Source organism: Culex quinquefasciatus, chromosome 2 (genome assembly GCF_015732765.1).
Source record: "Culex quinquefasciatus strain JHB chromosome 2, VPISU_Cqui_1.0_pri_paternal, whole genome shotgun sequence".
In the NCBI taxonomy this organism is placed as follows: domain Eukaryota; kingdom Metazoa; phylum Arthropoda; class Insecta; order Diptera; family Culicidae; genus Culex; species Culex quinquefasciatus.
Window position 1 is genome coordinate 131,650,601 of NC_051862.1, and position 14,080 is coordinate 131,664,680.

General features: G+C 31.8%; 1 protein-coding gene and 1 long non-coding RNA gene across 4 annotated transcripts in view; one reads left to right on the forward strand and one right to left on the reverse strand.

The window, feature by feature from the left end:
* Window positions 1-14,080, forward strand: part of LOC6031935 — a 56,814-nt gene that overhangs the window by 40,829 nt on the left and 1,905 nt on the right. For all 3 annotated transcript variants that reach the window (XM_038253372.1, XM_038253373.1, XM_038253371.1), the window contains exons 3-5: window positions 11,082-11,225; window positions 11,282-11,377; window positions 11,438-11,538. In XM_038253372.1, coding sequence (XP_038109300.1) covers window positions 11,082-11,225; window positions 11,282-11,377; window positions 11,438-11,538 — 341 coding nt within the window. The remainder of the gene's footprint in view (window positions 1-11,081; window positions 11,226-11,281; window positions 11,378-11,437; window positions 11,539-14,080) is intronic.
* Window positions 1,158-3,605, reverse strand: LOC119766907. The gene is made up of 3 exons (XR_005277202.1): window positions 3,432-3,605; window positions 3,039-3,379; window positions 1,158-1,288 (listed from the first exon to the last, which is right to left on the reverse strand). It is a non-coding gene; the product is annotated as an uncharacterized LOC119766907 (long non-coding RNA).

The window sequence follows — 14,080 nt, forward strand, 5'->3', positions numbered from 1 at the left end:
AAACTAAGAACAGTTGAAATGAGTTTCTAAGTAACTTGTAACTGTGTTGTGTTTAGTTTTATTGAAACATAATTTAAAAATATCTTCTGATTTATAGGCATTTTGAGTAAAACAGGATTCTTACTAAATTTTGAAAATTTATTAATCATGCTACAAAATTGGTTCTTATGGCAAAAAATGAATTTTTTCAATAAAAAAAATTAATTAAGAATAAAGAAAATTTAACAAACTATTATTTAACATAACCTCAAATTTAATAAATTTTATAAAAAGTTCATAAACATGACCAAACATTTAATTGTAAAATTTTCAAAATAAATTTTAAAAATAAATCTTTCTTGTTGTTATTTTGACATATTGCTTCGATTTTCACACTTTTAGGAAGACATTTGTAAGAAACACAGTAACTATCAAAGTCACACCGTTTTATTATTTTTCAAAGAAACTATTTTCATTCAACAGTGCTTTGATAAAAACTTGTTTGTAAAAAAATGTACAATTTCACTTTTCTGATGTTTTAAAATTTCAGTTTATTTTTGTAATTTATGAATATTTTTTTATCATCCCTCGTGTCACGTCCAGTCCTTTTGATTCCAAAACTAAGATAATTTCCAAAAAAAATCATGTTAAAAAGACAACAACATTTTAAAGGTCAACTTATAGACCGGATCCACTTCCAAATTACCATCAACATGCAAGTGAAACTCATCCGCGGTACCCTGACTGAAAAGTCCGTCGGACGTCCGTCGTTTGTCGTCCGTGCAATCATACGACGTCGCACGACAATGTCGTGCGACATTCGCACGAATGTCATACGTTTTTGCACCAAAATGTCGTATTTGTCGTGCGATCGATCATCGAAATTGTTCGACATTGTCGTACGACATTCGACCGACGTCGCACGGTTTTGTTATTTAGGTTGTCGTGCCTTTGTCGTGTGCTGTTTTTTTCGGGTTTTTAGGTTATGTGGCAGTAAAAATATTTTTTTTTATTTTTAAATTATGTTTATATGTATTTTTCTGTAAATTAATCTTTTTCACTCGATTTCACAAACATTCATTAATTTTACTTGTTGTGTGTCGCGATTTTCACGTGGTTTTTGGCGTTGTCTTCCAGTTGGCCTTTCAGTTCATCTCGTCGCATCCCACGAACGGATGGCCACCGGAGTCCGGACAAGGTCGGTTTACGCACTTCCGGTGCAAGTGTTTTTGCGATCAGCTTCCGTTCCGTGGGACAACACGAAAATGCTGGGTTGTCAGCAGGATTCGATTGGAATATTTTTGGTTACCTGAAAAAAGATTACGTCATTCGGCTAAATCATCCAAAATATAACTAGAAATGTGAAATTTAACTTTCAATGTAAAATTTAAAAAAAGTAGTCTCTAAACTTGTAAATTTTTGGGGAAAAAAGACAAAAAAATGTTTAGCACAACATAATATTACATTTAAACATTTTACATTTCAGATAAAAAATCAAAATCAACGCATGTTGATTTTTTATCCAAAATTTGTATGGAGAATTTGGTTTATTTTTTAAATTTAAAGTGCTTGTGTTTCTTGGGACTCTGAAGTCCATGCTTTAAAGAAGCAATGAACTTTAAAGTTTTTGAACAATTATGATATGCTCGAATGTTAGAATCGTTAAAATCTAAAATATCGGAATAATTTTAAAATAAAAATAAAATCTTTGATATTTTTAAAAACAGTTTTGAAAATATCAAAATTTTTAAGAATAATACAATTTGAAAATTTAAGAGTTCATGATTTGTAGAACCTAAATATTTTAAAATTTTAACAAGTTTAGAATTTTACAATTTTACAATTTTATAGTTTTAAAATTTTATAATTTTATAATTTTATCATTTTATAATTTTATAATTTTATAATTTTATAATTTTATAATTTTATAATTTTATAATTTTATAATTTTATAATTTTATAATTTTATAATTTTATAATTTTATAATTTTATAATTTTATAATTTTATAATTTTATAATTTTATAATTTTATAATTTTATAATTTTATAATTTTATAATTTTATAATTTTATAATTTTATAATTTTATAATTTTATAATTTTATAATTTTATAATTTTATAATTTTATAATTTTATAATTTTATAATTTTATAATTTTATAATTTTATAATTTTATAATTTTATAATTTTATAATTTTATAATTTTATAATTTTATAATTTTATAATTTTATAATTTTATAATTTTATAATTTTATAATTTTATAATTTTATAATTTTATAATTTTATAATTTTATAATTTTATAATTTTATAATTTTATAATTTTATAATTTTATAATTTTATAATTTTATAATTTTATAATTTTATAATTTTATAATTTTATAATTTTATAATTTTATAATTTTATAATTTTATAATTTTATAATTTTATAATTTTATAATTTTATAATTTTATAATTTTATAATTTTATAATTTTATAATTTTATAATTTTATAATTTTATAATTTTATAATTTTATAATTTTATAATTTTATAATTTTATAATTTTATAATTTTATAATTTTATAATTTTATAATTTTATAATTTTATAATTTTATAATTTTATAATTTTATAATTTTATAATTTTATAATTATTATAAAATTATGTAAAAGGGGTGTCAAACTAAAAAGTTACCCCGTTCGTTTGACAACAGTTGGTGTCAAACCATCGGGGTTTGAGTGTATTGTTAAAAGATAACCAAAGAAATAAATAGAATTGAATTGAATAGACACAATTTTATAATTTTAATATATTTTTTCATATTTTTGAACGAAACTATACCTTTTAATAGATTTTTTTATATTTATGTGAATCTTAGAAAATTTGAATTGTGGAATTGAAAAGATTCAGGAAGGATTGGTATGAAAAATAGAATTTTATTGTTTAGAATTTTTGATGGTTTCAGGTTTTTAATTCTCCAGTCCCTCCCACGCACACTTTCATCGTCCTCATTTATTTTCCGTCGTCCAAATGGGATGCAAAACCCCCTCTATCGTTTCAAAAACACAACTCACCGTATAAAAACCTCCGGCGGATCAGAAACGCCGTCTTCCTCCACCTTTCTTTTCACACGGAACATTGTACACCTCCCCAAGACTTGACGGGAAGGGGAATGGTCTTTCTCCCTCCTTCTGTTCCATTGGGGGAAACATCCATTACTTGCCGTTTCATTGTCCTCCTCCTTGGGTATGGCACGCACCGCCACCTCCCGCGGAAAGTTAAACATCAATCCGCTTCCTCGATCGCAGACCGGGTGCTTCCCTTCCCGTCTTCCGGCATGGCCCGCCGGAGCAACGATGTGACCCGTTCTCCTCCTCCTCCTCCTCCTCCATCACGAAGGCCGAAATCAGGAAATCTGGAATATATTGCTATGATAAAGCCGCTCACAAAAAAGCAACACAACTTACCAATCAACCGGCCAAAATCCACACTAACTTTCGGCAACGTAAACTGGTTCGATTCGGTACAAAGTTTCTCTGATTTGATCAAGTCCAAACAAGACCAACTGAAGAGAACTGTCAAACTGCGTCGACGAATATCGTGACGTCAAATTGAAGGAAAATCGATGGAAAAAACAATGTCGCGCATGTCGAGTGTTTGTCGTTCGTTTGTCGTCCTTTCGACCAATCGATATCGAAACGGTAAAATGAAATCCGCGCGACAGCTCGTACGACGTGCGACATTTTTCAAACAGGGTAGCACTTTGGTCTGTTTGTGCAACCCTCAATGTATTACTATTTAGCTGGAGCTGGTCGTTCCACCTTAACCCCTTCGGGGCGGTCATTCACCTGATGTGTGTGTGCCTTCTTCTTAATCTTCGTCCACGGTTGAATGAGTTCAGCTCCACTAATCACATCAAACATGCTCATTTATGCTCAACATTCGCTGCAGCAACAATCATCAACGTCAAACGTTGGATGAATGTTTTCGAATTAGCGGATGATATGCCTGATTGTGATTATCTTGGATCTGACTGTGTTTCACGATGTTCATTTTGCGGTTGAGATGAAACCAATGGAACGGGTAATGGACTTAGTCGAGTGTGGAAGGTATCATTACAAAATAGCTGTAATTGATACATATTTTGTTGAACTTTGTTGATCTGAAATTGTTTCAACTAGGCATGAACTTCCTTTTTCCACCAGTACCAAAGTGTCAGACTAGCATTCCATGATAATAACTTTAATCGTGCACCCATTTATAATGCAAAACAAACAACGTTCTACGGGGCGTCATATTCCTTCAAGCAAGCAGCTAAAGCAAACAAGTTCCCACGTTAGTCATGCCAAAGTTCAACAATGCCCAGCCCAACACGCGACTCTTGCCCTGCCGCAAACCACGTGGTGTCTGCGATCTTGTTTTGCTTTTAAACTATTTATATTTATATCAGAGCCCACAGCATGGCTCTGTAAAGAATTCTTTTGTTTTCCCATCTGGTAGCAAAGTACATTCCCATTCATTTAGTTGAACTGCTGCTTTTGGTTTGAGAAATGACTTTTCAAGTGGCTGCCAAATGCTTTACTAACGGCTGCTAAGGAATTGTTGCTAGCGACATTGCACAATAATTGCCACTCACGTTCTCATGTTTCGGTGGTCACCTGAGGCAGTCTGGTTGCAAAAATCAAGCCACCCCACAAGGTGATTCCGATAAAATCTATCAAATCTGGCTGGACCTGTTGTTGTTTGCTGAGGGTGAGGTCAAGCTGGGAAAGTGTTTCAAAATCTATGTGTCAGTTTATAATTCCGTTTTTTTACTTTTAGTATTGTCATACCCGACATAAAACATCAACATAAAAAATAGAGTAAATTTAGAAGCACGGAAATGGATTTTACTTATATTTTTCGATTTGTCTCAAACTTTGTGGGGGCCTTCCTTTAGACCAAAAAAAGCCATTTTGTGTCATTGGTTCACCCATAATAGTCTCCATACAATTTTTGGTACTGTAATGAATTTTGATAAAGTGCACCGTATAGGGCGTCCAATATTCTCGGGTTTTGAATTCCCCGGGAAACGGGAAAAATATTTTTGGAATCCTGAGAATTCCTGAGTTGCCGGGAAATTTTTGAAACAGTCATAAAATCTATGTTTTCATAATATTTGATATGATTTTCAAGCCTAAAATCATAGAATTAGCTTAATAATATTATTTGAAGATAATATACTCTTCAATCTAAACAAGGACGACAGTTTTTAAATAGCTTAAAAGAAATTGAAAATGCATTTTCTTTGTTCTCTTGTGCTTTGATTATTTCTTTTATAAATTTTGTTATGATACGTGACTAGAAAACATTGATTTTTATTATTTTTAATGTCTGAAACAAACAAGAAGTGACAACTAATAAAATGTTACCAGTCAATATAAAATTTTAGATAATATATGAATTTCATGATTTTCATAAAACATATTTTACAAATTATCTATAAGTTACTTAAGCGTGGACAACCGATAACATCCCCCCACTAAAGAGTCCACGTGGTTTATGGATGATCCCTTTGTTACATTTGTCCTAATTTGCCCCAGATTCTGGTGCATGATAAAAATAATTGAAAATCTTGAATATACGTAAAAAAACATTTGAACAGTGTTTCAAAATACATTTTACACTTGTTCAGTTTTTTTTTGCAATCATAAGTGTTTTCGAAATGTGTGATTTTATGAGAACAAACATTTTAGTTAAAAAATTGGAAATTTTCAAAAATACAACACATTTTTTAATAAACCCAAATGTACTCAAAATGTTTCTGAACGCAGGGGAATATATTAAAAACTAACTTAATCCACCTATGTGATTGAAGCCTTCCTCACTCATTACCATCAATGGCTGTACACAAATTTCATCTATTTTTTAGATCTGAATTAAAAAAGAACATAAATATCACTTAAGTGGCCACATCTCGATTCAGAGTTGCCAGATCTTCTATGTTTTGAACTCGATGGAAAGGTCTTTTGATAACCTAACCAACGATGGGTCGGATGATGGATCCGGACATAGTTTACATACATTTAAGTGAGATCCGACTTCCTAAAAGTACATCAATATCACTTCAGTGGCCATATCTTGAGACAGGGTTGCCAGATCTTCAATGTTTTGGACTCGTTGGAAAGGTCTTTTGATAACCTAACCAACAATGGGTCGGATGGTGGATCCGGACATAGTTTACATACATTTAAGTGAGATCCGGCTTCAAAAAAGAACATAAATATCACTTAAGTGGCCATATCTCGAGACAGGGTTGCCAGATTTTCAATGTTTTGGACTCATTGGAAAGGTCTTTTGATAACCTAACCAACAATGGGTCGGATGGTGGATCCGGACATAGTTTACATACATTTAAGTGAGATCCGGCTTCCAAAAAGTACATAAATATCACTTAAGAGGCCATATCTCGAGACAGGGTTGCCAGATCTTCAATGTTTTGGACTCGTTGGAAAGGTCTTTTGATTACCCAACCAACGATGGGTCGGATATTGGATCCGGACATAGTTTACATACATTTTAGTGAGATCCGGATATACATGAAAACACATTTTTATACATAACTTTTGAACTACTTATTGAAACTTCAATCTGTATAAAACTCGATCTATGGGACCCTAAACCAAGTCGAATGCAACAAGTTCGGGTCAAATCGGTTCAGCCAGTGCCGAGAAACAAGAGCTAGTTTGTTGGTCACATACATACACACACACACATACACACACACACATGCACACACACATACACACACACATACACACAGACATTTGTTCAGTTTTCGATTCTGAGTCGATATGTATACATGAAGGTGGGTCTACGATGTTTTTATACAAAGTTCATTTTTAGAGCAGGATTATAGCCTTACCTCAGTGAGGAAGGCAAAATTGATTTCACTTGATTGCACTTAGAGGGTGACGATTCTCGAGATTTTCAATTTCCTGGGAATCGAGAGTTGAATTTGGCCATTTCCCGGGAATTCCCGGGACCCGGGAGTTTTTTTTTACTATGCCAATAGTGTTAAAATTTAATGAAATGCAAATTAATAAATTTGTTTTTGTTTTCCTAATAAATTCAGTTACAATTGATTCATACTAATTCTATGAAACGTTAATTTAAGCAGCCTTACAATTTTAAGGAACTATATGAAACCTTTTGATTTTTTTTCTGAAATACAAAATCGTCTCCTGTCCACCCTTTTAAGACTCAAAATTGTAGTTTAAAATATTTACGAATCTTAATTCGCACTGAGTGATTTTTTAAAAGTTACACAGTTTTGTTAATAGATTTTTGCAAAAAAAAAAAAAAATAACTAATATAACTAATATATAATTTCCCAGTATCGGGAATTTTGCAATATGATAAACATCGACTCAAAACAACAAATTGAACTGTTTTTTTGGTAATTTTTCGGTCAACTGTAAATTTTTAATGAAGAAATATTTAGAGTTATCAGGAAAATTCATATGTTCACAAAAAAACTAGATTATGAGGATTGCTATGCTCAAGAGAAGATTATGGAATTGAACTTAACTTGAAAAATCTTTTCCCTCTTAGAAATAATAAAAAAATATTTGAAAATAAAACATTTGATTTCATGTTTAGGGTGTAACTGGAAATTATTTTTAAATGTCAATTTTGGGGTCCAAATTTTTCTCAATTCTAGTGTTTGGAATTTTTGACAAGTTGAAATTTAATCTTTCTGAATAAGAAGATTAGAGAAGCATTGGCTTATTCGAAATTGAACATCGAACATTAAACACTTAATGTTCATAACATAACATTAATTTTTCAAATGTTTTTCTTATTAGTTTATCTAAGTTTGCTTCGATATTTATAAGTTAAATATTTCCCGGGAGTCTCGACCGAATTTCCCGGGAATCGAGAGGTCCAAAAATGGTCGATTTCCCGGGAAATTTTTCCCGGGAATTCCCGCTCGTCACCCTCTAGTCTCACCCAAACAACCCACCATTTTCTAACGTCGATATCTCAGCAACTCATGGTCCGATTTACTAAGTTATAATAAAAAAACATTCGTGAAATTTTCCGATCTTTTCGAAGACAATATTTTCTGATTCTTTTCGAAGATAATATTTTCAAAATTTTCAAATCAAGACTAACATTTCAAAAGGGCGTAATATTGAATGTTTGGCCCTTTTGAAATGTATGTCTTGATTTGAAAATATTGGTTTCAAAAAGATCGGAAAATTTCACGAATGTTTCATATTTTATCATTGTGTTTAAATCGGACCATTAGTTGCTAAGATATCGACGTTAGAAAATGGTGGGTTGTTTGGGTGACTTAGAAAACATCAATTTTCCTGTTTTTTAAACCTTTTCATGGCAATATCTCAGCAACTGAAGGTCGTATCAACAAAGTTTAAAAAAGCAAACATAGAGAATTTTCTCAGCTTTTCAAAAATATTTTTTTTAATAGTGGGCAAACATGTGCACTTATTTTCAAAAATTAAAAACAACGACTATTTTCAAAAAAGTTACTTAAAAATGGCTATAATTTGAAAACGGTGCACTTTATCAAAATTTCACTACAGTACTTTTTGATTGCAAATTCGATTTTACATCGAAAAATGAAGTTGAAATATTTTTGCGACCAATATTTCGATTTTTTGAAAAAAAAATCTGTGTTGATTCAAAAAATCATAACTCGGTCAAAGATATTTTGCACAACCTGGAAATTTCTGAAATGTTGGACTTTCATGTCCCCTAAAACACATAAAAAATATAAAAAAATATACTTTTTTTTGCAAATCAAGTTTTAGTGACAAAAAGTTAAATTAAAACATTTTTTTACTTTTTTTTAGTGTAGTCCTTATCCATACCTACAACTTTGCCGACAACACCAAATCGATCAAAAAATTCCTTCAATAGATAAAGATTTTTAAATTTTAATACATCATTTTTGTATGGACATCTGCCAAATTTGAATGAAAAATTATATGGACAAACTAATGATGCAAAATGGCTTTTTGTGGCATACCGAAGGCACCAAAAAAGTATCAGCCTGATTAAAAAAAAAAACAAAAAAAAAAAAACGAATTACCGACATCAGAGAGATTTGCTCATCTATGGCATTAGGACGTATCTGAGGGTATTGAACTTTATTGCCCTTTTCTTCTACCACACGAAAGCTATGTTCATCTAGTTTTAATGACTCACAATAAACTAAACTGGCTTGCAGTTTTTGGTTTTATGGTCGGCATTTTTTCGCCATATTTCAAGTGAAAAGCCATGGAAAAAAACCTGCTCCACCATCACCAATTCGATATGTTAAGCCATGTGTCTATTAAGGTCAGGCCGGCATTCGTACACGTACAACGACGTCAGTCAGTCAGTCAGCTGGTGATCACTCAATAGTCAACAATTAACAATTGCACACGGGCTAACGCGTGGTGAAATTTCGGTCAAAAGTGAAATTTTACGCTCGTTTGTTCGGAAATGCTAAAATGAATGCATGTGGTGTGCGCTGTTGTGTTATTAATTTTGGAAGATGTATGTGTGTGTGGCTGTTTGCGGGTATTGGAACGAACGCCGGTTGTCGTTATATTCATCAATGTAAAGCACAACCGTAGAATAGTGACGGTTGAAATTGTTGATTTTTTAAATAAAAATTGTCAATTGTGTAGTTTGTACTTTTTTAAAGACGTGTTAGTTGATTATTTTTGATAATTCTTTAAGTAAAAGACTTCAAATCAAATTCAATTAAAATTTGTGAAATCACAACAACAGTCACCCCGTTCTACGTTAGATATTGCAAATCTTGGCCGCCGGCAGAGGCTGGTTTGGAGGCCAATTTGGGCAATTAAACTCTGCCGGTGTTGGTGTTGCCCGCGGTTCAACAACATGGCCAAAGCCGGCTCAGCCGCAGACGAAGAAGCGTCGGTGTTTCGGGAAACGTTGTTATTTTTTGTTTTGGTTTGTTTTTTTTTCTGTCCTACGTTTTCTATTCATGACTCATGCAGTGGGTGTAGGTCAAACTGCCCAGATGTGGGTGAAACGTTTTAAGGGGGTTGAGGATCATTAACCCTGCAATTTTGGCGTTGTTGGGAAATTTATTTTTTATGAGGAAACTTGAAGCTTGTGGATTTAGATCTTTAGATTGGGTCACTTTTTTGTTGGGAGTAAAGAAAAAAAATCAAATGTTATCCATGTTATTTTGCTGAACTGAATACAATAAACCCAAACCATTTTAGAAGGCCAATAGCCGGATCATTGAAGAAAAATGATTTTTGCGCAAAAAAAAAAAATGATTTGAAACTTTAGAATCGCAGATCGATATAAGAGTAAAAAATATTATTATCCATTTTAGAATATTTTTCCATTTTTTGGCAGTTGCAAAATTCTAATAATGCATTTAGCTTTATTTTGTTCATCTTGGGAAAAAATCAGAATTTAAGGGTGCACAGCAACCAAAGAAGTTGTTGTCTTCTTATTCCAATTTTGTGAAACTTACGGACCCAATCCTGCAAGAATGTGGTTTTGAAAATAGTCAAACTTTGTTGTAAATAACCTTGAAGACAGTAATTTAGGGAATGAATAAAAAATCATATCGATAGTTCCCGTTGTTTTGAAGATACTAAAATGTCTGTAACAGAAATATGGGTGCAAAAGTTATGGTTGATGTGTACCATCAGGCATTAACTTAGGAGTAAAGTTATTATCAATTTGTGGTTAATTTTCTTAATTTAGTAATAACCTTTCACTAAGTTAGTGAACTCAAAATAATAACTACGTAATCATGACAACTTTATAGCATAACTCATAAAATTATACAAGCCCAAAACATACAATTCAGTGAGCTTTCTCGTGTTGGGAAACTATCTATCATTCCAAGAAAACCTGATATTAAATAAAAGTTATCTGCAAATCATTACGCACAGTTGCACAACGCAAAACTCGGAAATGCAGATGCTTGTGCTTCTGGTGTTGAGCCATTGTGCATTGTGTCCATCGCTAATCTCGGATCAACTAATTAGACCAGACCGTGCCTTCCCAAGCACTTACCCAATAGCAACTATCTTTGATTTCCAACTTGATAATTTTACTTCTTTCCCATCCCCCAGATCACCTACCTGGTGGCGTTTTCCTGCGAGGTCTCGTGGATACTGGAGGCCAAGGGTACCCTGCCGATTCCGTCGTATCTGCTGTGTGCCGAGTACTTTATCCTGTTTATATCATCAGCGATTCTCATCCATGGACTGTCGACGGTTAGTTAAGTTATTGTTTAGGTTTTGATTTTGTTTAAATTTACGTATTTCTCCAGGGAATCTCGTGGGGTTTGCTCAGCTGGTCAATCATCATCGGGGTGCTGTCGGTGCCGGAGCTGGCCCTTGTCATGTACATGACTATTCAGTATTGGGTAAGGATACTTATTTATTTCAGAAGAAATTGATAATAACTCATTTGTATTTTATTTCAGGGTTTGCAGTCAGCGCACGGACTAACGGAATTAATAGGTTATTTAGTACGTTTAATAGTCAACTGCTTGGCACTTCTTTGTGTCATCCCGACTGCTCTGAGGTAATAACAAAAAAACAAACAGGAACATGTTTTGAAAGAATCAAAACAATTTTTTTATTGAATTTGTGATTAATGTTTGGAGCTATATAAATATGCTTAAAAAACGTATAACATAGATTTTAAAACACTGTTATTTCACGTTACTCAACTCGGTATGTCAAAAAAAGCCATTTTGCATAATTAGTTTACCATATAATTTTCAAAGCAAATTGGGCTGATGTCCATACAAAAATTATATATCAAAAATTCAAAAATCTTTATCTGTTGATGAAATTTTTGAACGATTTGGTGTCTTCGGCAAAGTTATAGGTATGGATCTGGGGGGTCAATAGAAGAGCTCAGAGGCGGTATCGCTTTTGAATTATCAAATCGGAAATATTTTACTTTAAGCCAGAAGCAGCAAGTACTGTAATCGATTATTAGGAAATTACAGTGAAAATCAATTGTGGTTTGCTGATTTTTTGTAAGAGATCTGAAGTCGGTGGAAACGATAAATTGTAAGTAGATGGAGTTAAAGTTGGCTTCTATGAATTTTCGGTATTCACGTTGTTGGAGTTCCTTCCATCCAGATTTAAAAAAATATATTCAAGTGCTAGGAAAAAGTCACGTTTGTGCATAAACCACCCCCTACTTTCTTGATGTAAACCAAGTGAAAATCATTTGAAAATCACGTTACGCATTTTCTCTGTTTTCACTTCCCAGGTATGGATAAGACTTCTATGAAAAAATGATACACGGTAACATTTTTTTTGGTGATTCAAAGAGTACTTTAGTGAAATTGTTTTAAATCGAACCGTTTTCAAGTTTTAGCCATTTTTTGTAACTTTTTTGAAAATAGTCGCAGTTATTCATTTTTTTAATTAGTGCCCTTGTTTGCCCTCTTTTGAAACAAAATATTTTTGAAAAGCTGAGAAAATTCTCAATATTTTGCATTTTTGAACTTTGTTGTTACGATATTGCCATGCAAAGGTTTAGAAACAGGAAAGTTGATGTTTTCTAAGTCTCACCCAAACAACCCACAATTTTCTTACGTCGATATATCAGCAACTTATGGTCCGATTTTTAATGTTAAAATATGAAACATTTGTAAAATTTTTCAATCTTGTAGAAAACAATATTTACAGTTTTTTTTAATCAAAACTAACATTTCAAAAGGGCATAGCGGGTACCTTATACTTATCAAGACTAACATTTCAAAAGGGCATAATACTGAACTTTTGGCCCTTTTGAATTGTTAGTCTTGATTTAAATAGTCCATATGTTTAATGATTCGAGGTTTTCGGCAAAATTGTAGCAAGTGATGAAAAATTCAAGGCAATATAAATAATACATTATCATAATTTCTAGGGACTGTCAAAATGTGTTTCCAAAAATGTACACTTGTATAAAAATTTAATAAAATTTAATATGCTTAGTACAAGAAATAACATTACGCAGTTAGACCGTCCAATTTCCCGCCTCGGGCAAAAATTTCCCAAGAATTCTATGGATTTCGCGACAAAAAATATATCCCGTTTCCCGGGGAATTTGTAAATTTCCCTAGAATTCTCAAAATTCGAGCGGAAGTACACATTTTGCTAACTTTTTGGCACCAATGTTTTGAAAATTTGCAAGATAAAATAATGAGAGAACCTATCTTGATTCTACTGTTCAAATTGAACTAATCAGCCCGTCTTTTAATTTCATTTCAAGGATTATTAAATATGAAAAACTTGTAACGTTTAATTTTAAACCACTTTTTGAGCTATGAATATTATTATCTGATTATTATCTGATATTATTTTAAGCGAAGTAATTTATCTCCATTCAAAATCATTAAAAAACAACTTCGTATCATATGAAAGGTTCCCAAATAATTCAAACATAATTCAAAAACTCGCTTCAAATACATGAAAACTTTTATTTGTGGTTTCATGAAATAATGATCAAGAAATAAAGCACGAGAAGTAAGTTTTTAAGGTAGATTCAATGATTATTTATACAAAAGCTGAAACCAGTTAGCCTTATTTTGAAGAAAAAATCCATGAATAGCATAATTTCGGCATGATTTTCTTTTTTTCAACTTTATCATTCAATATTATTCCAAACATATTTAATCGAATTGGTCACAGAGACAAATTTAAAGCCATTCACGACTTTTTTTTACTAGATCCTATAAACAAATGTATACATTGAGTTTATGCCTTTCACACCATATTTCAATGTCAATTGGAGAAAGTGGGATAAATTCAATATTTACATTTGTTTATAGGACTCATTAAAAAAAGTCTAAAATTTTATGGTCGTGGGGTATGTATTTTAATTACTGTCCAAAATCTTTGATTTGAATATTAATACTTCTCAACAAAAAATACGAATGACAATGTATTGATTTGATACGATTTGAAAACAGCTTATAAAATTAGAAAATTTATATATTTTCTAAAAGTTGTGAGATTTTTTACAAGCAGCCAAGTCATTAATGGATACAATTGCTGTTTGATACAATTTTGTTGCAAAATAATAATTAGAAGCAGGATCAGAATTATTTCCGATAAATTTT